The sequence below is a fragment of the Acomys russatus genome, chromosome 1 (genome assembly GCF_903995435.1).
Source record: "Acomys russatus chromosome 1, mAcoRus1.1, whole genome shotgun sequence".
Classification (NCBI taxonomy): domain Eukaryota; kingdom Metazoa; phylum Chordata; class Mammalia; order Rodentia; family Muridae; genus Acomys; species Acomys russatus.
In genome coordinates this window covers 18,263,134-18,288,152 of record NC_067137.1, presented here as the reverse complement: position 1 = coordinate 18,288,152, position 25,019 = coordinate 18,263,134, and the positions used below count along the sequence as shown (strand labels likewise).

The 25,019-nt window shown below is 41.4% G+C and overlaps 1 protein-coding gene across 1 annotated transcript in view; it reads left to right on the top strand.

Moving 5' to 3' along the window:
- Window positions 1-25,019, top strand: part of Ltbp1 (latent transforming growth factor beta binding protein 1) — a 399,918-nt gene that overhangs the window by 359,524 nt on the left and 15,375 nt on the right. Inside the window, exons 24-30 of the mRNA XM_051167245.1 lie at window positions 1,141-1,266; window positions 5,093-5,236; window positions 12,671-12,850; window positions 14,059-14,151; window positions 15,930-16,058; window positions 16,738-16,878; window positions 17,802-17,972. Coding sequence (XP_051023202.1) covers window positions 1,141-1,266; window positions 5,093-5,236; window positions 12,671-12,850; window positions 14,059-14,151; window positions 15,930-16,058; window positions 16,738-16,878; window positions 17,802-17,972 — 984 coding nt within the window. The remainder of the gene's footprint in view (window positions 1-1,140; window positions 1,267-5,092; window positions 5,237-12,670; window positions 12,851-14,058; window positions 14,152-15,929; window positions 16,059-16,737; window positions 16,879-17,801; window positions 17,973-25,019) is intronic.

Below are 25,019 nucleotides of genomic sequence, written 5' to 3'. Positions count from 1 at the left end.
GCACCGAACTTCATTCCTAAGCACCCACATCGTGGCTCACAGCTCCTGGTCCAGGCAGCCTGATGCCCTCTTCTGGCCTCTGGTGGCACTGCATCCACATGATATACATACACACAGGCAAAACTCTCATACACATGAAAGTAAATACATATTTTTTTAAACTGAGTTGAGATTCCATGTTACCAGGTTTAGAAATTCAACTGTTGAGAAAACAAATACTGCAAATACTACAAGGATACAGAGGGTGGAGGGTGAGAATTCCTTATATGCTGCCAGTGAAAACATAGGCTAGTACAGCCAGTATAGACTACTATATGACCCAGATAAAATGAATCCTTATATATCCAAATGGCCTTAAGTCAATACATGACATATCTGGACATCCATGTTTATTGTAGCAGTTGTCACAATGGCCACATCATACAATCAAGCCTAATTGTCCTTCAAAAGAGGAATGGAAGAAAATATGGCACATATACAAAATAGAGTTTTATTCAGCCATAAAAAAGAAATAAATTACATCATTTTCAGGAATAGGTGGAACTATGTTACCTAAAATAAGCCAGGCTCAGAAAGGCAGATACCATGTATTTTCTCTCATAAGCAGAATCTCTGTAGTTTCTAAAGAAATGTAGGTAGAAGAGTAACTGGAAAGGGAGACCTGAGAGAGAGTAGTGGGAGTGTGGACATGAACAGAGAACATGCTATACATCCATGCATGGCCTTGTTTTCAGGAACCCCATTACTTTGCACAGTGACAATATACCGTCAAAAAAAAAGTTTTAGAAGGTGACAGATAGCACTTTACCCTGTAGGAAAATAAAGCTGTCTTTGAAAATAAAGACTTGAAAACACTTAACAAATACTGACCGTGGCTAATCGTGGCAGTCATTTCAAGTGTGAAAATATTTCCTGAGGAAAAGTCAATGTTTTCTCATAGACCCTTGTATTTCAGCTACTAAACCATTTTCATCAAAACATTTTATTAATGTGTAAGGTGTTTTTCAAGTTCTTTCTGTGTAAACATGATCCTCCCGTTTAATTGTGCTGTACAGAGTGCATTTGCTTATCCATTCCATACCTGGTGTTTGTCAGTCTGTGCTCATTTCCCGTCTGATGTGTTCAATGTCTCTTTTGCAGATATTGACGAATGTGTGAACAACACTGTGTGTGACAGTCATGGGTTTTGTGACAACACAGCTGGCTCTTTCCGCTGCCTCTGTTATCAGGGCTTTCAAGCCCCACAGGATGGGCAAGGGTGTGTGGGTGAGTCTTCGGTTTTTTGTTGTTTCCCTTTCATCGTGTTTCATATGTCTGTTCCAAAAGAAGTGAATGGTATCAAAAGTAGATGAATTTGAACAGAAAACGTTTCACCATGGTTTGTTTGTATCGTACGATTTGAAATTGTGAAAAGGTATATGTCCTTTGTTCTCTGAGTCGATAGGGACATTAAGAAGGAAGCATGTTATTTAAGGCTGTTTCTAAGGGACACCTGTTTAAACCTAACTGGGCATGGGTCTCTGTAGTCTACTGTCCCCAGGTAATGAAGCCTGCCACGTGGTACAGCTTGCCTGCCTGCCCGCCCTGTGGTACAGCTTGCCTGTCTTTAACATGTGCCTCCTTAAGCAGTGTGCGGAAGGACGGTGCTGGCATGTGCTTCCGCCTCTGAGAATGACTCTAGCACAGCAATGTCTCTGATTATGCAACTGTTACTGGATAGACAAGGCTGGGAAAGCGCCCATGTCGTCAGGGTCCTAGAGTGTAGCCCAACCCAGGCTCATAGAGGAGAGCTCGTATTTCATACTCTGGTCAGCTGTGATTTCTGCAAACCTGTTACAAAACACACGTTCTGTGAAAGTGGTTTCCTGGAGAAGAGGGAGGGGGAGCAGTTATACAATTTCCATCCTCACAGATTATGCAGCTTGTTTATTCTTTATTCTTCCGAGTGGAGAGAAGATCTGTGTTTGCCACAAGGCAGGTGGCATTCAAGGTGAGGGCAGCGATCCGCTGGCTTTGATAATTTGCCAGTCAGGCACCAGTTCGTTGACCAGACCTGTCCCGGACAGCAAAATCTGTGCAGACCTTTCTTTCCATGGCTTGAATTGTAATTGCTTTTCTGGTATTAATTACAGAAACTTGGTTAATTTCTAATTACAGAAAACTATTTAGGAAGCAGTCCATGTAGTTTTCACAAATTTGCATAAACAGCAGCTAATCAGAAACCACATGTTAGTACGCAAGAATTACAAGGCAATGCAGCTGTGTAACAATACAGCTGAGATTATCCTGTGATTCTATCTCTTATGCATGTAGCCAGGCCTGGGTGGGACAGGCCTGTAATCCCAGCTATTCTGGAGGACGAAGCCTGAGGATTTCAAACAGGTTGAAAGCCAGTTTGGGTAACAACAAGACCCTGTTACAAATTCAAAATGCATCAAACAAACACGCAGAAAGGCAAAAGATGTGGCCTAGTGGTGAAGGGCATGGCTAAAATATGAGAGGACTGCTTATGTTCAGTCCACAGTGCCAATAAGGCAGTAGTGGCATTTGCTTATATTTCGACTCACAGGCCTTAACGTGACCCCTGCTTATTATCTTCCTAGCTTTGCACCTCCTCAGCTTTCATATGTCAGCAACCTCAGGCTGCTTGTGTTTACCCTCATCACTGGTCATTTGCTTGGCTGTCATTTGCTTCTTTTGCTCTGGTTAGTCTCCCCTGGGCATAACATTTCGTCTACAGCAGGTGATCAGTATGTGCTGTTTAATTGTTTACTGCTGAAATAGCAGATGTTGACTCCACAGAGCTCCAAAGAACCCTTTAACTGTTCATTCTAATGATCCAGATAAGTATGCCTGGACCGTATTGATTTTCCGGTCTGATACAAAGAACTCCAACTGAGAGAAGGAGTATTGGCTATTACTTTGATAAGCTAAATAAATACCAAATTTTGTCCTTTTTTTTTTTTTACTCATTTTTAAGAGATATTAACTAGGGGCTGGAAGATAGCACAGTGGTTAAAAGCACTGTCTGCTCTTCCAGAGGACCTGGGTTCAATTCCCAGCACCCATATAGTGACTCGCAGTAAACTGTCACTCCAGTTATAGGGGATTTGACATTCCCTTCTGGCTTCTCAGGGCATGGGGCATCTATATTGTACACAGACATGCATGCAAATGGAACATCTATACCCTTGAAATAATAAAATAATAATAAAAGTTTTAAAGAGCTATTAACTGAGTGCCTACTATATACACATCTCCTCAAAGAGTACCCTATAGCATTTTAGAGATGACACAATCTGGTGTCCAGCCTCTGAATGTGCTGTTTTCTCTGTTTGGGCCTATTCCCATCCCCCATCATCTGTTCATCATTTGGATCTGGGGTCAAATGACATTGCTCTAACATACCCCTGCATGAAGAAATCAGTACTGCATGCTTCTGCAAAGCTCTGTCCCTTTAATTCCCACCATCCCCTGAAACTTGTGAGGTTTTCCTCGCTAATTTCTGGGACTTGGTTCTAACTTCTATGAAAGTGGGGCTGGGCCTGGCTGACTCAAGAGGACAGTCCACATGGGGGCCCTAAGGACCTGGCCTGTGTGAATAGGCTAAGACATACCTTGATGAGATGAATGCAGTCTGGTGGGAGAGATTGCAAATGCCACGTTGATGGTATGAGTTGCAAAGTAGAATTTCATTTGATATTATATACCTAAAATTAACAAATGTGAGCTCGCCAATTTCTAACATCAACTTTTCTGATGGAAATTATGAGCATGTTGATTGAAGATCTCAATTCTACTTTGCTCTATGGCACTGTATCTTTTTTGGAGGTAAAACTCAGATTAGATCTGTCTATGGACAAAGTGAAACGGAAAAGTTAGGCACTATTCTGAGACTTCAAGCTCTACAAACCTGTCCAAAAGCAACACCCCCCCATAAAAAACCCCAAGTGTACAAGTGACAACAGGATTTTCCCCCTCCTGGATGAGTTGGACAATGGCTCAGGTTTTTAAACTCTAAGGATTCTCAGGGTATGTTTATGGAGCGCTGATCCATATACACAGTAGTGCAGAGGAGCTGTGAGTGGTTCACAGTCAAGGTGGGCACTTCGCTGACTGAGGAAGTCACCAGTAAAACTTTCTAGGAGCAGAAAGACAGATGGTACTAGTGGACAAAGTCAACTGAGTGAATAGCCTTTCTTTGGGAGGCTATGAACTGCATATTTGTGTTAAATCTCTTGACTCTGCTTTAATTGTATGGATTTTAGAATAGACAAAGGGAACATTCAGCAAGGTAGAGGTTCCACTGTGGACTCAACAGAATCGGAAAAGACAGTGGAATTGGTCATTAGTTATTGGGCCAATTGATTTTGCCTGGATGACAGATGAGCCATGATGAATATTCACTTGTGCCCTGTAATCCAAAGTCTATTGTTAATTTCAGCTGAAGTGTATTTTCAGACGTGTAGGTATGTTTTTGAAACCCTACATTTTAAATCTAAGTTTTAACTGCCAGAATGCCTATGCTGGGTGCTTCTGTTCTTTCCTTGAATTAAGATCCAAGTGTGGTTGGGTATGGTGGTGGTGGCGGCGGCAGCACACGCCTTTAATCCCAGCACTCAGGAGGCAGAGGCAAGTGGATCTCTGTGAGTTCGAGGCCAGCCTGGTGTACAGAGCTAGCTCCAGGACAGCCAAAGCTACACATGGAAACCCTGTCTCAAAAAACAAAAACAAAAACAAAGGTCCAGGTGTAGAGCTTTGGGTCATGTGTGTGTTCAATATGCTGACAAGTGAGGAAGACAATGCTGGATAGTCACACGGCCCGCACTATGCTCCCAGTGAGATCCCAGGATGTTCCTTGAAACTAGAATTGGGGTTAGACTTTTGCCCTTATGTTTTCACAGTCCTTTCATCCAGAGCAGATCGTGAAGCTCTAACTGCAGGGTTCCTTCCCTGGGAAGGACGAGATTGAGGGCTCACTAGAGAGCAACTCATTTCTAGCAGTCACTGACAGCCTTGGCGCAGTAGGTAAAAATAAAAATCTGTCAGGAGAAAGGCACCTGCCTTACTTGATCTGTGCTCCCTTTTCCAGATGTGAACGAATGCGAGCTGCTCAGTGGCGTGTGTGGGGAAGCTTTCTGTGAAAACGTGGAAGGGTCCTTCCTGTGTGTGTGTGCCGATGAGAACCAGGAGTACAGCCCCATGACTGGGCAATGCCGCTCCCGGGTCACTGAAGGTAAGTCCCAGTGGCACTGTCCGTCTTGAGTGTATCGTGGGTGTATTTCGAGATGGAGCTGACCTAGGCTTAGGCTACATATTCTGGAGGTGAGATGGAGCATATCCCAACCCAATCCTGTCTCTGGAAGTCTCTTACTGTTGCTGCTGTGAAACCCCATGACCCAAAGCACCTTGAGAGAAAAGGGGTTTATTTCAGCTTATACTTCCAAGTAACAATTCATCACTGAGGGAAAATAGGGCAGACAGGAACCTGGAGGCAGAAGCCAAGGCAAAGACCGTGGAGGGGTGCTGCCTATTGGCATGCTCCTTATGGCTTGCTCAGTCTGACTTCTCAAAAAACTCAGGACCACAAACAAGGGGGTGGCCCCATCCACAATGGGCTGGACCCTCCCCCATCAATCACTAGTTGAGAAAATGCCTTACAGGCTTGCCTACAGTAGGCCGATCCTGTGGAGGAATTTTCTTAATTGAGGATCCCTCCTCTCAGATGACTTTAGTTTGTGTCAATTCGACATAAAACTAGCCAGCCCAGGGAGCTTCCATGCTCTTCTTATGCCTTATCAGTAAAATAGGGGTGTGGGTGATGAGTTTTTTGGTCAAGTGGTCTCTGGTGTTCTTTTCAATGCAGCAACAGTATGTGTAAAGAATTCAAAATAGTGAGAACATCTGCTGAGAATCGCCAAAAACCTAGAGTGTTATCAGCCAGCATTTACTATGGCTTTGTCTCACCAGGTTACATTAACCATCCTTTCTTTGCCCTCGGGGAACCTTATCCTGACACTTCTCTAAATGAAAAGCAACGTACGAGTCTCTCAGGGTCTACAAAGATTCCACTTGGAATTCTTGAGGGGTTTTCCAGAAGTTGGCCTAGAGAGTTGCCATGTTTACATTTGCTTAAAATGTGATTTAGCCCATGTTGTCACTGCATAAGTTGAAATGGAGAGATGACAGCCTTCCAGACAAACTAACCACCTTCCAGACACCGGGCACCCTTTTAGTTGGTGCCATGTAGCTATAACTTGTTTGTTTGTTGGTTGGGTTTTTTTGTGGTTTTTTTTTTTTTTTTGGTTTGTTTTTTGTTTTTTAGCAAAAGACCAAATGGCCCCTTATGAGTCAAATAAAATGAAGCATAGGCTATTTTACTTTCCTGTTAAGTCTTGATGTTATCCCTCCTCCTGCAACAGATTTTACTGTTCACATGTAAAGGATGCTTACCACTTCTGAAATTCATGGAGAATGAATGTCACATATTTTTATCCATACAATTTTCTCAGTTATTAAATGTGGAAAGGGAAGGGGTACAGAAGTAATTGGACACTAATTTAAACATATCGTTTGAAGGGAAGGTTGCAGGCTATTACTAAGAGAGGGTTGCTGTGCACTCCAGTAGCCACTTTTATGACACCTATAAGAGAAAGATGTTTACTTAGTTGTACCTACAGTGCCAAAAACCAAAACGAAAGTCTGATTGGCCTTAAATAACTACACTACGTTTTTCTTCCCTGTCCTTGGTCCCAGTTCCAGAGGGATATCTTACCCACAGTGTTATCTGAGATGCGTTAATATACTGTGTCATAATATTATAGCATAATTCAGTGACCTCTATGAAGACTGATTGGCATGGTAAAGGTAAATGCATGGAATACAATGTTAATTAGAAAATAAGATATCACAGTGATCATGTTCTACGGAGGGAGTGGTGAGAATATATGAAAAACACAATCATAAGCCTTTCTGGAAATGTTAGAGGCATTTCATATTTTATCTGTAATAGTTTAAATGGGAAGGCCAGAGTCTGAGCTACTCTCCTCTTCCTAGCTAGGTAAACACGATCATCTCAACATCTTTACGTTTTCTGGGCATGGGAGGTGGGGTCTTGCCTGTAAAATAGGGGGAGATGTTCCATTTACTTCACAGAGCTCTGTGAATTTTGAATGAAATCATATAGTCAGAATAGTTTGTGAATGGTAAATAGAATATGAAGTGTTACAGTAAGCCACATCTCAGATATATTAGGGAAATCTCTTTCCTTGTATGGTCTATTATTAACGTGTAGGTATTTTTAACCATAATTGCATTTGCTGGAATGTTTTGATAACTTCAAGAAGGGTACATGTCTAGACCCTTAAATTTGCGACTTCTTTTTTTTAAATAATTTCTTTTTCATGTGTGTATGTGTGTGTGTGTGTGTGCATGCATGCATACACACACATGCATTTACACATGTGCATGCTATGTATGTGGAAGAAGGAGCCAGAAATCAATGACTGTGTTTTTTTTAGAGCACTCTTTACTGTATCTTTTGATACAGAGTCTCTCATAGGGTCTAGAGGTCATGATTGGGCTACACTAGTGGCCTGTAGAGCTTTGGGGAACTGCCTGCCTTTTTCTCTCTAGTGCTGGTGTTACAGGCACATGCTGCCATAGCCAACTTTTTATACTCTGGATCCACCTTCAATTCCCTGTGCCTGTGAAGCAACCATTTTACTGATTCACCGTCTTCCCAGGCCCAACCCACTCTGTGACTTTGTAAGTTATGGCATCTTTCTTTTAAAAGCATTGTTCCACATCTCCTTTGGAGGTTTTCCTATGACCAAGTCCTCACCAGTGCTTTGCCTCTCCTCACTTTTACCCTACTTAATGTATTCATTGGCCATTTTTCTTTTCATAAAAGAGTGTCTTCCAATCAAAGCTCTCTGTCTCTATGTTGACGCCTCACCTCAATATATATCATATCAAATATATCATATATATGTCAGATACATATATAACATATGTCATATATATATACACAAATATATTTGTATATCAAGGGATATACAAATGCCAGTTGCTTCCACATGACCATCTCCCACTCATGGTCCACACCACAAGAAGACCCTGCACCGTTGTAATAGCAATACCTTTTCTATCCTAGAAATTGCTATAAATTGCCTTTAAAGAAGACTATCTGAGCCTTTCATGAAGCTTTCTGGACTTTTCTTGTTAGTTCAAATGTGACCTTGTTAGCACAGTGCAAACCTCTTGCTGCTGAGGCCACATGTCGCTGTGACCTCTGGCTTCCCTTTTCTCTCTGAATGTGTTTCCCACTTGCAATCATCCTAGGGTGCTCTTCTCTTGGGTCTTCTTCTCCATAAAACTCTGTTTTGTTGAGAGTTCTGTCTGTTCCCCCTTCATCTGTTTCTTCTCATTTTCCTCCTAATATCGCCGATGTTTTCAATCTGCCTTCTCTTCAGCCTGTAGCTACCCAGGCTCCCTCCCCCACCCGCCCCCCGACCTAAGTCTTCACCATAACAAACAAAACCAAGACAAAACAGCCCACTGCAGCCTACACCATAAAGACAAAATCCATTAGCAGTGAGCTGTGCAGGCTCTTTATAGCCAACATATTGGGCATCATTTTCCAGTGTCTTCTAAGGGGAAAAATGTATTCATTCTGTCAACGACTAGTCACGTGTTTTTTATTAATTCATTCATATTACATCTGAATTGTTATCCCATCCCTTGTATCCTCCCATTCCTCTCTTCCTCCCACTTTCACCCTACTCCCCTCCCCTATGACTGTGACTGAGGGGGAACCTCCTCCCCCTGTATATGATCATAGGGTATCAAGTCTCTTCTTGGTAGCCTGCTATCCTTCCTCTGAGTGCCACTGGGCCTCTCCATCCAGGGGATGTGGTCAAATATGGGGCATCAGAGTTCATGTGAAAGTCATTCCCCACTCTCCACTCAACTGTGGAGAATGTCCTGTCCACTGGCTAGATCTGGGTAGGGGTTCGAAGTTTACTGCACGTATTGTCCTTGGTTGGTGCCATAGTTTGAGCAGAACCCCTGGGCCCAGATCTGCCTGTCGTAATGTTCTTCTTGAAGGTTTCTAGGACTCTTGTCACATGTTTTTAAAATGCAAGGTCCTCAGATAATTCCTTCAGTGCTTCAGCACCTGTGCAAGAACATTCGTACCTATCGTCCGGCACACTGCTGCTCACCTGTAATACACTTCTGTACCATCCTCATCTCTCAGAGTCATCCATCATTCTATGTAATTACTGACCAGATATCCTAACTGATACCCAGGCTCCTAGGTAAAACTTCTCTGGACCCCTCCCACCTCACTCCATTCTGCCCACACAAATACACGGGAAGCGTGCTTTTTATGCCTCAGTCACACCTTAACTTGGTGCTTTTTTTCTTCTGAATCCATTGTTCAAAAGCTACATTCAGATGTCATTTCTGCCAGGCAGCCCTCTCTGATAGCCTCATCTAACCTGTTCTTTGAGTCCTTAGGTGTGAATAATGTCCAGGAGTGGACTGTCTGACCCAGTGCACACAGCTTGCTGACCTGACTCCCCATCAAAGTGATCTCTTTAAGTAGAACCTGTGGCTATGGTGGCACATGCCTCCGATGCCAACCTTAGAAGGCTAAGACAGGAGGATTGCAAGGATGGGGCTAGCCTTGGCTACATAGAAGGCATCCTGTGTCACAGAAAGAAAATAAAAAGTAAAAAGGAACTGTGTTGGTGTGTTTTCTTAGTAATTTATTCTGTGTCACGAGAACCAAACAAAAAGAAACTTCTGTGTGAAAACTTCAAAACCACATTGATGTTTTTGCTCTTGCCGTACATACCACTAGGTTAAAGATGCATACACAAATGATAGGTCAGATAACAAGTACAAATAAGAAAGATCAAATCTAAAATTACCAGAGGAAAAGTCTGAGGCATGTGATTCACCATGACCAGTTTTACTGATAAAGTCTTAAAGAAAAAGGACAACCATTCTCTTTGTTCTTAACGCTTTGTATGACCATTGATTTGACATTAGAAAGCCATTTGCCAATGGAACCTGTCTGTTCCTGGCAACAGTGGTCTAAAGTCACAGAAATTATTCAGAAAAACTACCGTGTGTGTGTGTGTGTGTGTGTGTACATGCATACAGAGAGAGAGAGAGAGAGAGAGAGAGAGAGAGAGAGAGAGAGAGAGAGACAGAGAGAGAGAGAGAGAGAAGAGAGAGACAGAGAGAGAGAGAGAGAGAGAATATCAGAATTTTTACTCCAATGGAAAAAAAAAAAAAGCTTCAGGAAGTTGGTTGTCTTAAAGGTCAGGAAGATGGGGATGTTGTGTTTTGTTCTCAGAATGACCTTTGTGGACCAGTTTTTGAAAAAGAATTTGTGTTATTTTCCAACATGGATGAAGGCTTGCCTGACTCCCCATTTCAGCTGTGTAAACATTGAACTCTCAAACAGCTTGGAAAGAAAATAAGAACGGCATTTGGAAAAAAAAAACTGCATAATACAATTGTATTGTTGATCATTTCTCTTATGTAACAATCTCTGTACCTCCTTCCAGTGCAAGACAAAACACAAAGATAATTTTATGTCTTTGTTTCTGTGATGTAAATGTAAAAAAAAGAACACAAAGCAATTTTTACTATGTATATAAATTACATATGCATGTATATGCAGATAATTTGGTATGCTTGATTTAGAAAGAAGCCTTTTTAAATTATCAACATTGGGGCTCTTCTATATAATATTACATTTTATTAAAAATAATCAGATGTACTCTGACTTTTACATAAGGAAAATATTATTGATCTTTTTTAAAGGCACAAACTATAAAGTGAGCTTCAACTGTAAAACGGTTGCTCTCATGATTTATATTTTTAATATATTACTTAATAGCTAACATTTTTATGCTGGATGAATAAAGTAGGTGAGTAAACCTGAGCAGTAACATTGAAAATTTATTTTGAAACATTATAAAAATTTCCTATAAGGCTTCTGGAATTGATTTAATTAATAATTTAAAAACAGGTATTCTTACTTTTCCCTGGTAACTCTGATCCTAAGGCTTCTAACCAAGATGCCTTCCATCAAAACAGGCAAAGTAGAAGTTCATCCTGCAAATGCGTGTGACGCAAGTGAGTTCAGACAAGGGGGCCGGTGGGTTTACCAACTTCAAACACAAAGACCCAATTTGAAGCCACTTCATAACTGACAGATGCACGAGAATCAGCAGTTTGGTCTTCTCCTACACTCTGGGTCTTGGTGGCGGTATCACCCGCTGTCCACACTAGTATAGAGTCCAAGCCCAAAATCTGTTTGTGTGTGAGAGAGTCATCAGGAAATGTTCTAGAAGGATCTTTGGTGTTCTTCTTGGCACTCTGCTTGAAGAGTAGCATGGATTGGAAGGTCCACTTGATTCTTTGCTTGTTTTGTAAGAGGAAGGCAGACAATAGTTTTCCTAATGCATTTATGAACTCTTGCTTTAGAAATGGCCTCACAGTGTCTAGTATATTATTGAAGCTCATGGTCAACTTGGTTCTGATGAAATCAATACACAGGAAACAATTGTGGAAGTAACTCATTAAATGCCCCTTATATAATGACCTACCAACTTCAAAAGTGGGTACGTCTATGTTAGAGGTTTAGCCTTCTTCTTCCTGGTAAGCATCCTCTTTTGTGGTTCCTTCGGATCTAAGAATCAAAGATGGTAGGGCTCTAATGAAAACATGGTGTTGACAATATACTGAGTAACTATGATAGCTTTGTCAGTTCTTACTTTGTGCAGTATAAAATCAAAACCGTAATTGATAAAATACAACTGGACCAGAGTCACTCATTTGGACTCTATAGCATTTCTTGGAAGAAATGATATTACTTTCCAAGCCCTGTTAAGGATATAAAGACAATTCAAATCTGATTGTGAAGTTATTTATATTTATTTTCTGAAAATGAGTAGACTTTGTGTTTTATCACATGAGATCTTTCATATTGCTCTGTTAGTGTTGCTATAGAGAAAAGGAATCTGTTAAAACATTGTTTTCCTTCAGGGCCCATATGAGTAGAACCTAAACCCAGACTTGCAGTCCTACACTGAAACTTTGCTGAAGCTCACAGCTTCCTTCTGAGTTGCATCATGTGTTTGCATCATTTAGCTAGGTTTTCAGTGGTTAAGGTTATTTTATGGGCTCTGGGTTATTGCATTATTTTTCTGTATGCCTCCCACTATGCACTGTTCAGAACAGACCTGAGGCATGGGTGACCCATATAATGGCAGAAGGGCTAACTAGTACATGTGGTCCAACATCTCTGGTCCCACATTGGGAAATTTTTCAATAATTTAAGTAGGTGTTACAGCTTGGTAAAGAATGGCTCTGGGTTGGCAAAAAAGCAGATATGGAAACTGTGTTCACAGCCAAATTTACAAAAATAAAGTAATTGGTTAGCATAAAAGGAAATGGTTTTGACAGATTTACACTCTGGGGTGTATTAGAAACCTACCAAAATTCAGGACTCACATGCATTCCTGTCTGAAAGTTGAGGAATCTGACTCTGAAAGTGGAAGATGGTCTCGTGTCAAGGACATGAAAGGGACACATAGACAGTTTCTACTTCACTGTCCCACCAATACTCTTTCTCTATACTCTTTAGATCCAGGTGTAAATCATCAACCCAGAGAAGAAAAGAAAGAATGCTACTATAATCTCAATGATGCCAGTCTCTGTGATAATGTGCTTGCCCCCAACGTCACCAAACAGGAATGCTGCTGTACGTCAGGGGCCGGCTGGGGAGACAACTGTGAGATCTTCCCCTGCCCAGTCCAGGGGACTGGTAAGACATATACTAACTATTGTGTTCCCACTGCCTGGTCATATGGTGTTCACAGGCCTGGGAATGAGGACCTTTTGGTTATGACTCTGAGGTCCTGAAATAGTATTCATTGTCTTTGTGACTCAAATGAATCTGTCCTTTGGTGAACTCCACTGTAAGCCTTTGCCCTGACTTCCACATCCATATGAATTCTTAAATCCTGTCTGTCATTGGATGTATTGTTACAGTCAGGCTCTGTAGGATGCTATGAAAGATATTTCAGCTTTATTACATTTAAATAAGAGCCATCCATCTTATTTGGATGTGTGTGTGTGTGTGTGTGTGCGCGCGCGTGCACACGTGTGCACACACATATGCTCACTTACACGTGTAGGTAAATGTGTCTATTTGTATCCTTGGAATCAGGGGTCCTCCTCCATCATTTTCTGCCTATTCGTTTGAGTCAGAGGCTCTCCATAAGCATTGGCCTCAAGTTTTCTCAGCTAGGCTGGAAGACAGTAAGTCCCAGAGATCATTATGCCTTTATACTGTCCTTGGAGCTGGAGTTATAGACATAGGTAGAACATCTGACTTGTTATGTTGGTGCTAGGATCTAAACTCCAGTCCCCTTGAGTGAGGAACGATCTTATGTGATGAGCCATCTCTTAGCTTCCCAGATCCATTTTACTTTATACTGATGATAGTAATATTTATAAGTACAACTTATGTATTTAAGGCAAACTTTTGCTTCACAGGCTCTTACTAAGCCTTGAAAACACTAGCCTCCAAAGTAGTGCAAAAACAACAGTCATTATATCAAATAGGACATGGGTGAAGTGGGAGGTTTAAAAAACATATGTTAAATTGCCAAGCATGGTAATGTACACCCTTAATTCAAGTAGGCAGAGGCACGCAGATCTCTGGTGAGTTCAAGGCCAGCTTGGTCTGCCTAAAGAATCATAGGCTAGCCAGGACTACACAATAAGACCTTGTCTCAAAAAGCAAATTTTAAAAAGAAAAGATAAATGAACTTCTGAAGCCATTGGATGTCTGCTGGCCTAACTCGTGCCTTTGAGACCAAACTGTGTTTATTGCTTGAGTGTTTTGAGCTTTCTGAATGTGAGAAGGTGATGCTGGATTGAAAGCATGCACCCAGGGAAATGTTGATCCTTTGTTTTCTGTTTTCAACTCATTGCTTTTTTTTTGGTTTTGTCTCCCTTTAAAATTAGCTGAATTCATGGAAATGTGCCCTAGAGGGAAAGGCTTTGTCCCCGCTGGAGAATCCTCTTACGACACCGACACCGGTGGTGAGAACTATAAAGGTCAGAATCAAGTGCAAATAAGTTTGCAACATATATCAGTCACTTGGGTGGGAGCCTGGCGTAGGTTCCACGGTGGTAGAGTACCTCTGTTGGGCTCTGTGAACTGGTGGCCAAGCCCTTTAATCCAACCCTGGAGGAAGGTCTTGTGAATGCTGGAAGAGCTGTGATTTGGGGTCAGAAGGCCAAAGGCTATGTGGCCTAGAGGGGCCACTTAACCTGAGTTTCCATCTGTTCATCTCTGAAACAGGAATGTTTGCACAATTACAATGAGGTTTCAATGAAGTAATTTGTGCATAACTACTTACCACATGATACTAACTATAGTTAGGACGTATTCTTTTACCTTAGACACATACACTCCTTGTTACATGAGCATGTAAATTTGATTATCATGTTGCCCTTTCTGATTAGCTGGGAAACTAAGAGTCTTGCTTTTTTGATAGCGTTTCCTACTCTCCTTACAATATTTTGCTAATGGCCACAGATTCATAATGAAGACTGGAAAATGAAAAAAAAAAGTAACTGTTTTATATTTCTAGTGCTGCTGTTGAATAAGTAAGTAGTCAGCCTGTTTATTCTGGTAAATAACCATATAAATATATAATAATAATAAATATATAATAATGAATAATATATATGAACATTTCCTCATTAACTGACTTTTCATCATTCCATGTTAGAGATATTATTATGACTTACTATACGTTAGGTGATTTTTTCCATTATAGTTTAATATTGAAAACTGGAAAGTAGCTGTAAAAGAGACTATGAAAATGGTTTTATTATCCATCCATTTTTGTGAAGCTGGTATTTGAATGATATGGACTAATTCATTTAGCTGGAGAAGAAATTCCATTTGTGTTTTTAAAATATATCTCTGATTTAGTCCAACTGGATTAGGAGACTTGGTCTGCACAATGTGTTGAATGGTTTTCAAGTTCATAAATATCATATACTATATAGTTACAGGAATGCAGTTAAATTTCACTTCGTGTTATGAACCTCGATTTTACTATAAAACCATCCTCCCTTTTATACAAAATCCAGTTCCTCCTCCTAACTGTGCTGTGAGTAGTGGAGTAAGACGGGCTCAGACTGGCACTGCCACATGTTCTATGCTGGGCTCCGTCGTTTTCCATTTGTGTAAATTCAAACAGGTCTTCCATGGCGTTGGCAGTTTTCAAAATGAGAACTAGATGATATGAGTTCTGAATTGCTTGAACAGGCAACCTCAGAGTTTCCAGAATCCTTTAGAAATATTATCTTATTTATCCTTTGAATCTTAGTAAACTGGTGGGCCCAGTTATATTCAATTTCTCATGGAGGTGTCTGTGATGGCCAAGAGGTAATTCCTATGGGAGAAGTGGGTCTGCCATCCCTCTTTATAACTTGCAATCCCATGAGTTTACCTCCGTCCCCAGAAAAGACCTCTGTGCTTTGTCAAATTGTTCTTGGCCATTTTATGTATCTCAGCTAGGAAATGGGGCAGCATATACCAGAGAAAGGCAGATCTCATGAAATCCAAGCTAGAGCAGGTTCTGAGAGCCGCTGTGGAAGCCACAGACTAGCTCATCAAGCACCAGGCGACATTAGAACCCTGTGTGATCATGCCGCTGTGTCCGTCAATTGGGCATAATTTTAACAGTTTTATATTCTATATCTGTAAGATTCTTTTGAACATCATAATACCTAACCTGAAACCAGATACTGGCTAGGTTCTTTTTAATTGAAAAATCAAAACATACTCCTATGTCTGTTTCTCAACTTTCATCCCACAGATGCCGACGAATGCCTGCTATTTGGAGAGGAAATCTGCAAAAATGGCTACTGTTTGAACACTCAGCCGGGGTACGAATGCTACTGTAAGCAGGGGACGTACTATGATCCTGTCAAATTACAGTGTTTTGGTAAGCTTTGAGGGAATAGTAAAGTGCGCTTGGAGAATGCGTAGAAAAAAAAGTAATGCTAGGTAGTAAAAATGGTGTGATTGAATCTAAGTCGTGTGTGAATCTAAGTGACGTCTTACAAAGATACATGAGTGGTTTGTGGATCTCTTTCCTGAGCAAGAGTTGAGAAATAAAAGCCTTTCATCCTCATATTTGAATGGATGTCAGGCAAAGCGTTAATATTCATTGTGGAATTACAATCCAGGTCACCAATATGACTGCAGTGTTCTTTTGGTCTGCAGAACCTCCTGTTTCATCAGTCAGGTCATGCAAGCAAAGGGCATTTTTAAGTGCTTTAATGCTTAAGCTAAAAACCATCTTCTCTAGGAAGAAAAACATAGCATAAGGAAATCATTTTTAAAGTATTGTTTTAAAAGGGGGGCATTTTATCTTAAGTTTCTAAGCGTGTCCCATTCCTCAATATTTTTTCCATATTTAATAACAGCAACAGCAGCATTACTTTCCCTCAGTGACTCTGTCTTTCCAGTCACAGGGGTCCCCTTTGGATGATTATGTGTAGTTGATTCAAATGTGGCAGCTCTTGGGATCTGGACTGAATTTAGGAGCGTGTTAGATTTGGTGACTATATGAAGCACAGATGATTGCTGATTTTCTTTGGTGATTTTTTTTTCCTCTTAAGATATGGATGAATGTCAAGACCCTAACAGTTGTATTGATGGCCAGTGTGTTAATACAGAGGGCTCTTACAACTGCTTTTGCACCCACCCAATGGTCCTGGATGCTTCTGAGAAGAGATGTGTGCAACCAACTGAATCAAATGGTATGTGTGGGTGTTAGGTACAAATCGTCTATACTGATAAGTGCTCAGGGTTGTTACTTTAAATTAAAATAGGAATTACTAAAAAGTAGAGACATTCGTTGCTTGATTAATCTGAAGAAGTTAAGAAAGCTACTAAGAGAAATAATGAGGTACATGTGGCTAATACGTAGATTTAATAAATACTTGATACTTACTCTCTAAGTAAATATCAGGATATGGGGTTAGGGGCTGAGCACGTGGCAGGGCTTCTCCACCTGAGAGTTCAACACACTTAAACTTCAGAGGAAGATGTGAGGTCGGGAGGGGGTGGGGACTAGTGTGTTTGTCTAGGTACAGGACATGGATAACATGGACAAGCCAGGTGTGGAGTGCAGCAAAGTGGAGAGCCCTGAAGTGTGCGGTTGGACCCTTTACTAGCCTTTGAGGGCGTGGCATGTCATTGATTATTAGCATATCTTTCGATCACTCATCACATTTAGGAGATTCCTTTAGATGAGCCAAAGGTGGCAAGTTTAGAATTAAGGATTCTAGTGTGAGGTGTTACTGGTCCAGGGTTTGAGCAGATGGAATGAGTGGGAAAGCATGGATACAGAAAGAAGTGGCAGGAGTTGACAGGGTCAGACGAATGAAGGGCCCATGAAGGGATGGCAAAAGAAGGGGCCCTTTACATGGTGAGAGGAAGTTAGTTTCTGGAGGCAAGCATTGAGCCAGGACACTATGAGCAGGCCGAATGTCAGCTGATGGAATGGCATTCAGCTAGAGAGGACAGAGATGTGATCTGCAGAAACAGCAGGCTGGATTCAGACTTGGGAGTCGCTCATAGATGTAGGGATGGAAACTTTGAGGCTCGCTGGCTTCCACCACAGTGCTGAGGCAATAGGAGTAAGAGTGCAGTTGTCATGGACCCATCTCTTCCCTTCCAGAACAAATAGAAGAAACGGATGTCTACCAAGATCTGTGCTGGGAGCATCTGAGCGAGGAGTATGTATGTAGCCGTCCTCTTGTAGGCAAACAGACGACATACACAGAGTGCTGCTGCTTGTACGGGGAGGCATGGGGCATGCAGTGTGCTCTCTGCCCCATGAAGGACTCAGGTAGGCTGATGTCCAGCTTATCCTTCAAATAGCCTTTGGCACATGTTCCTCATCTCCTTGGCTTCGCTCTCATATAGCCTTTCTCTTTGCATTTTATGTCATCGCAGGTGTAGGTGTGTGTGTGTGTGTATGTGTGTGTGTGTGTGTGTGTGTGTGTGTGTGTGTGTGTGTGTGTGTATTAGAGGATACAGTTGTACAAACATCTGCCTCCTGGTTTGCCTTCAAGCCAGACCACATCATTAATTTTTGAAAGAATTGTTTTTATTCCCCCCCGCAAGAATGATAAATGTCCTGAAGAAATATAATCTAACCATCTGTGACATGTTTTTTATGTTTTTTTAAGAATTTCTATTTTCAGATACTTCATTATTTTGTTCTTACCCAGTTTTCTAAATAGAGAGGGGAAACAGCATTAGAGACTACCAAATAATAGCATCAGTAGAAGTTCAAATGTTGATGTCAAACTCCATATGAGAGATACTGGTGGAGCACTCCAATCCAAAAATGTAAAAATTCAGATTTTAGAGCACATCAGACTTGGGGGCTAAATATGCTCAATTGGCAAAGGCTTTCCAAAGATCTCCGACTTTTAAAAACTCCTTAGTCACTGTTCCATTGCTGTGAAGAGACCCCACAGCCAAGAAAAGTCTTATAAAGGAAAGCATTTAGTTAGGCATTTGCTTGCAGTTTCAGAGGGTTAGGCCATGATCGTCATGCCAGGAAGCAGACAGGCATGACGATGGAGCAGCCGCTGAGGGCTGCACATCTGATCTGCAGGCAGCAGGCAGAAACAAAGCATTATGCCCCCAAGAGGGCAAGTGCATTCATTTCCGTTTCATTCAATTAGTAAGATATGCCTTTCAAGCTACTTCATAAACGTAACATCCCAGCTTAGAAACACCTTAAACATCAGTGTAGCATGCAAAAAGAAAATAATTTGACACGCCACACAAAAAGTCAATACCAGAAGTGACAGGTGGGAGTGATAGCAGCTCCAAACCAGAAGGAGTGTGTCCTGGGACTGGGTCTGCCACACTGCCGATGACAGCAGCCTTCTGTGAGCACACACTCACATCTCTGACTTCCTGGATTGTGATGAGGGTAGATGCCACAGGAAAACAAGAAGGAGCACAGCAAGGCCTGGGGCTCCTCACTTTCCACTCTTCCCTGCCTTTTTGCTCTTATAGACTTTTTCATTTAAAAAAAAAAAAAAAATTAATAACTCCCAAAGAATTGAAACAACCAAAGGGGTTGTATCTCTCTCCACCTGCCCTGACACATTTGAACTCCACTCCCCAAAGATGTTCACTCTTGACAGGTGGGCTTTGAGCCTTATAGGCTTTTTACTATACATCCATTTATATTAGTCATTGATATTTAGTGTAATATTTAAAACTGAACTCAATACCGGCAGCCTGTGCAACACTTTGGTTTTTTTTTGTCATATATGTCAATACCTCTGAAATCAGGTTTGCCTCCTAACTGGTGGCATTTAAAATGGCCAGAAGCCATTTTTTTTTTTTTTTTTTTTTTTTTGCACATTTTACCATCCTAACTCTTAAATACACATCATGGCTGGCAGTGTTTCAGAACTGGTGGAAGAAGGGCTGTGCAGGACCTGTTCTATCTATGAAGCTTGGTTTATTTAGCCACAGCTCATGCCTTAATTACTCCTTCATGGCCTTTCTCAGCCCTGTGCCTGACTTTTTCCATGGTAAATAATGCAACAGCAAATTCCACACATGTGTCTATAGAGCTGCCCAAGGAGAAAACTCCCACAAGCAGTTACGCCGGGCCCAGGGATCATAGTCACTTTCATCTGACTCTATTATTCCACCAAGGCAAAACTGGAAAAGTTATAGTCAGGGTGGTAGTCACTGTCCTACCACTGGTGCACTCTAGCTTTGGAATCGTTGTCATTGGGGAATGCTTTGGTGTTGAGAATGGCACCGTGGGCCGGAACAGGGAGTCTATTCCTAAGCCACACACCCAATCCCTTTAGAGTTGTTTCTATCATGTGGGTAAATAGATATTTCATGCATACTTTGCTTGTTTCTGCTCATTCTCTTCCTGTGATTTCAGGTGATTGTGTTTGGGTTGTTGGGGGTTGTGTCTTCTTATTTGTACATGTGGTATGTACATACGTATGTCAGATGCATTTTCTAATGTAACCAAAGCCTAATGCCTCATAAAACATATCGCTACCTAATACCCAAGCATGAATTAGGGATCGACCAATGAGGAATAACTGTTGTCGTTGTACAAGATTCCCCCTACACTTCTGTCCATAAACAACAAGAGCAAGCCAGTGAGCCAGGAGCCTCATCTGAACTCCAGCCTGGTTCTGAGGTTATGTGGAGCAGAGTTCAGGACTTTGCATGCCAAACAGCCCTGGACACCATGCCTCTCCACCGTAGGTCCAAGAGTTAGTGAGATGCTGGAGACGCTGAGCAAGCATCTGAGTGCGTTCAGCTCTGCTTTCACAATGACAGCCGCTAGTTTTCTCAGAGGAACCAGAGAATGTTTGAGTTTGAGAACTGGGTGCTCATGATCTATCACTGAGCCCTTTAAACGCACTATCTCTGCAGTTCTTGACAATTGAGAAGGATGACATTGTCCTTTATTCATTCAAACACTGGGTTAGGCCCAGCCCGCCAGACACAGAACCTTCCAGTTTCTGAAGGAAGGCCGCACTGTTTTGGGGGAATGATCCGTTAGTGATGGAAACGGTGCTGGGGGAATTTGAAGAATAAATCGCAGGGCCTGTCATCAGCTTTGAGCATTAAAGGGCAGTGTAAAGTACAGCTCTGGCTCAGAGCAGGTCTTCACACTTCTGGTCCAATAGGTCACAGGCATTAATTCTTGCTAAAGCCGCAAGTCTGGGGATCCTGGCAGGTGGCGACTGTAGGAGTGGCCTGTTCCATGTGGCTCTCTGGAGTTAGATGTTGTTCTGTGTGTTGGTAGTGCATGCGGGAGAAGTGAGTGAGTGGTGAGGGAATAAGTTAGGAGGCCCTCACATGAGAAGAACAATGTCATTGTTTAATTCCATTCCCTTTTGGGGCCGCTCTGGATTTTATGTCAGTCCTCAGCTTAGTTAAAGGGGCCAAATGGCAGGCTCACATAGGAGAAAGCAGTAGGTGAAGGGTGTGACAGTGCTATGGCGGGCATGTGCTAACAACCTCTGCCTTCTAGAACTCCAGAGGCCTGCCTGGCCCTATTCCCACTCCTGCCTCTCACTTTCACAATACTCTCTCCTCCTTTCCCAGTCTTAAAATGCCAGTCGCTGACATTGTTTGGGGAGGACCCCCAATGCTGATATGTTTATCACCGTGTGAAGTGAGACCTTGAAAGGCAAGGCTGCTGGGAAAGCCAATTCAAAGCCAATAAACCACTGTGTCCATAGTTCAGATGGTAGAAAGAGGGCAGGCGTGGTTTGACCCCTGGGAAATAAATGTTCACGCCATGCTAGAAGGAAATCATAGTTATCAGAATGTGGAATCTTTGATTAGAAACTTCCTGCTGGGTTTTCATGGGTCTCAGTGTCAGGCATTGTTGAATGGTATCTGTTTCTCCAGTCTAGCTTGGACAATTCCTGCTTCCTTCTGGAAGAGGACATGTGTCTGAGATGGGGAGAGGGAGCTGGCACTGTTATGCCCTGTTCAATGGCAGAGTTGGATCCAGGCATCTTGCCTCTAGACTCCATTGGAACTGCCTTAGTGTGGGCTGTGTCCTCTCTCCCTAAGAACTCAACGTGCATTGTAATAACAGTGTTTTGTTTTTTTTTTTAACTTGGTTTTTGGAGACAGGATTTCTCTGTGTAGCCTTGGCTGTCCTGGGCTTGCTTTATAGACCAGGCTGGACTCACCGAGTTCTGGGATTATAGGCATGTGCCACCATGCCTGGCATAAACAGTATTTTTTAAAACATGAAAGTAACAGAGTAAAGACTTAAAACTGAAATCTTTCAGTATTCTCGTGTGGTGTGCTAATGCAGGCAAAGGGTTACGGTTTTAGAGTTAGTATAAGGGTAGTAAATCAGGTGAACGCACTGTTAGCTTGTCTCCCCAGGCATACTGGCAGGCCAGGTGGGTCAGATATATTCAATTGGATAATGAGTTAAAGCCAATAATTCTTGCCCAACTAAACTATAAACTTAATTGTTTTTGGAAAGCATGACTATGAATTATTATACCTATGTATATGTGTAATATATGTTTATCAAACGAAGATAAAAATCTTTCTGTGAGCAATGAATGACAGACACATTTGGACTCTAGACTTTATAGTACCTAGGAATCACAGTGTTTGTAATTATACTATTTAAGGAATTATATTTCTGATGAATAAATCGTTCAGAGAACCATGTTGTAAGTTAATGGAACATAAAGTCTTGATAGAGTCCTCACTTAAAACTTCATGTGTCAGGAGCTTGCCTAATGGGATAACTGCTGTGTTGAAAGAGTGCCCCCTGTTGGTAGTCTGTTGTACAACATGCATCCACCTCTGAAGCCGTCTTGAGAGTTCAGGTTTTGGCCTCTGGCATTTGCTTTCATTTTTATTAAAGTCTTAATGGAAATGGCAGTGGCACAAAAGGAATAAATTTTAATCATATTTTAATCCTGATTAACATATAGAAGTATTGCCCTCTACATCGCAACAAAACAGTCTGAAGATACAAATGCATATGAATACTGGAGTCAGTAAGTGTAATTTGGGGGGGGGGGGAGCGCACCCTATAGATGTGCGTGAGTGACAGCAAACAAAACATAACTACTTTGTAATAAGGAGAAGTGGAATTGATTGTGTCTGGAGTTGATTGATGAGTTTTGATGTATCTATACATCCTGGTAGGGAATGCTATCCACACCATTTTTTAAAAACTTTTATTATATGTACTTGTGTGTGTGTGTGTGTGTGTGTGTGTGTGTGTGTGTGTGTGCGCGCGCGCGCGCGTGCTCATTCATGTGCCACTGTGTGTGTAGAGAGGTCAGAGGACAACTAGCAGGGATCAGGTTTCTCTTTTCTATCCTGGGGGCCTGGGTCATCAGGCTTGCCAGAAAACAGCTTTACCCATGGAGCCATCTTGCCAGCTGTAAGCCATATTCTATAAAAAGGCATAAAACAGCATGACTGAAGTGTTTGCATGATAAATTAAAAGGAAGAACATATATAGCTATGTTGATGGCTTCTTAAAAATCTATATCCTTTTCACTACTTGAATTTGTTTTTACAATTTATATTGTATTAGTATATGTATATATATGTGTGTGTAATTATCTTATTTTAAATAAACAAGAATGTTTAGCTGAGACTTGAACTCAGAGAACAGGGACTACATACAGAATGTCACTGCTGCCTCCCCGTGTAAGTGTTAAGTGAATGACTAATAATAGTGCAAGAGACTCTACGACAGTGTTACCTAATGCCTCTAGTTTAGGTAGACAGTACCTAAACAAAAGGCTTTTTAAATAAGTTATTAAGTTATATAAGTTATTCATACACCTCTTAGCAAGAATGACTATTATGGCATATAAGTTATATGCCTTTTGTGATTGACAAGAAAAGAGGTAAATTTTCTGAGATAAAGTCTAAACTGTATATCCTGTTCTCACTTTCAATTTAAATTTACAGCTTAAATTTCAATTATTTAATTATACATCTCTTCTTTCACTTTGTCATTTACTAAACACATACTCTATTGTAGGCCAAAAAGTTTGTGGCAAATTCACAACTTGTGTTTGTAATATATGACAGAATTGTGAATGAGGTTGCTTTATCCTCAAATATGTCTTCTAAATATTCACACGATACATTTGCTATGCCAAAGAGTTGTAAAATAACCCAGTTGCTAACTAACCTAGTGCAATGCTTTTCTATAGTTTTACCCAAGGAAAAGGATTTAGAATCTGATTTGGACATGATAGAGCCAGCGGCTCTCCCATGTTCCCAAAGACCTTGCTGTAAGACATACAGCAACCTTGAGGTGTGAAGGAAGACAGACATTTGACTTGCAGACAACACTTGAAAAACACTATAACTGAGCAATGGTTGTAAAATATCTTTCAGTATTCATGGTGTAAAGACTTTTCCAGGAAACATTTTTTTTTCCAGAAAATGTTAGTAATAACTCTGGGACATCCCGCATGAAAAACACAGCAGAGGACCACTGCCTTTACTTGAGTGACCCAGAATCCCACTCTGGTTTAGCGGTCAAATCTCCTTTATCTAAAATTAAGAGATCTTTGTGAACTTGTAATAATTTAATCCTATCTTAGTGTAAAAGCGTTTACCCTTCTGATCACAGATCCTGAGCACTATGATTCAAGAAACAGAATGGGGTATAACAAAACTAGAAAGATAGTGCAAGCCTTCTAAACCGAGGTGGAAGTATTCCAAGGAGGCAAGTGGCTCAGTTCTTTGGGGATGAATTTTTGGTGTCCCTGGAAATCATATGCTATGTGGAATGGCTGGCCTGCAGTTTATACAGTTCCACACCAAAAAGATTATTGTGTTTGTTTAGAAAACTTCCTATTACTATTCCAAAAAAGCAAAATAGTTTTCTTTCTACAAAGGGATGGTTGTGAAACAACATTCAATAGTGAATTATGTCTGTATATCTGTTCGGTGCTGTTTGTTTACTCCTGTATGGAATGAATGGCAGTATCAACACCTGCCTCAAGGGGGCGCTCAGGTGTCAGCTGTGATACTGCTTGGGTTGTAGGACATCGTGATTATAATTAAACCCCACTCCAGAAAGTTAGTTGAGCTCATGCTGGTTCTACATGGTTACCTTGTTATTCATTGCTGGCATCTCTTTGAGAGGAAGTAATGCCGAAGTCAAGGTGTTTAGGAAGAACAGTTCAGGGCCCCAGAATGTTGCGGGCCCAGTCCGGCCCCAATAGCACTCACTGCACACTGATGAGGAAGCTTCTCACGTGCTCATAGACGCCTTCAGCAGTGTAACGTGTGAGGCACGAGGGAGGCTTTATGCCTGGAGAGGACTTGGGTTTTGAGTGAACATTCATTGTAGTTAATCTACAAAATGTAA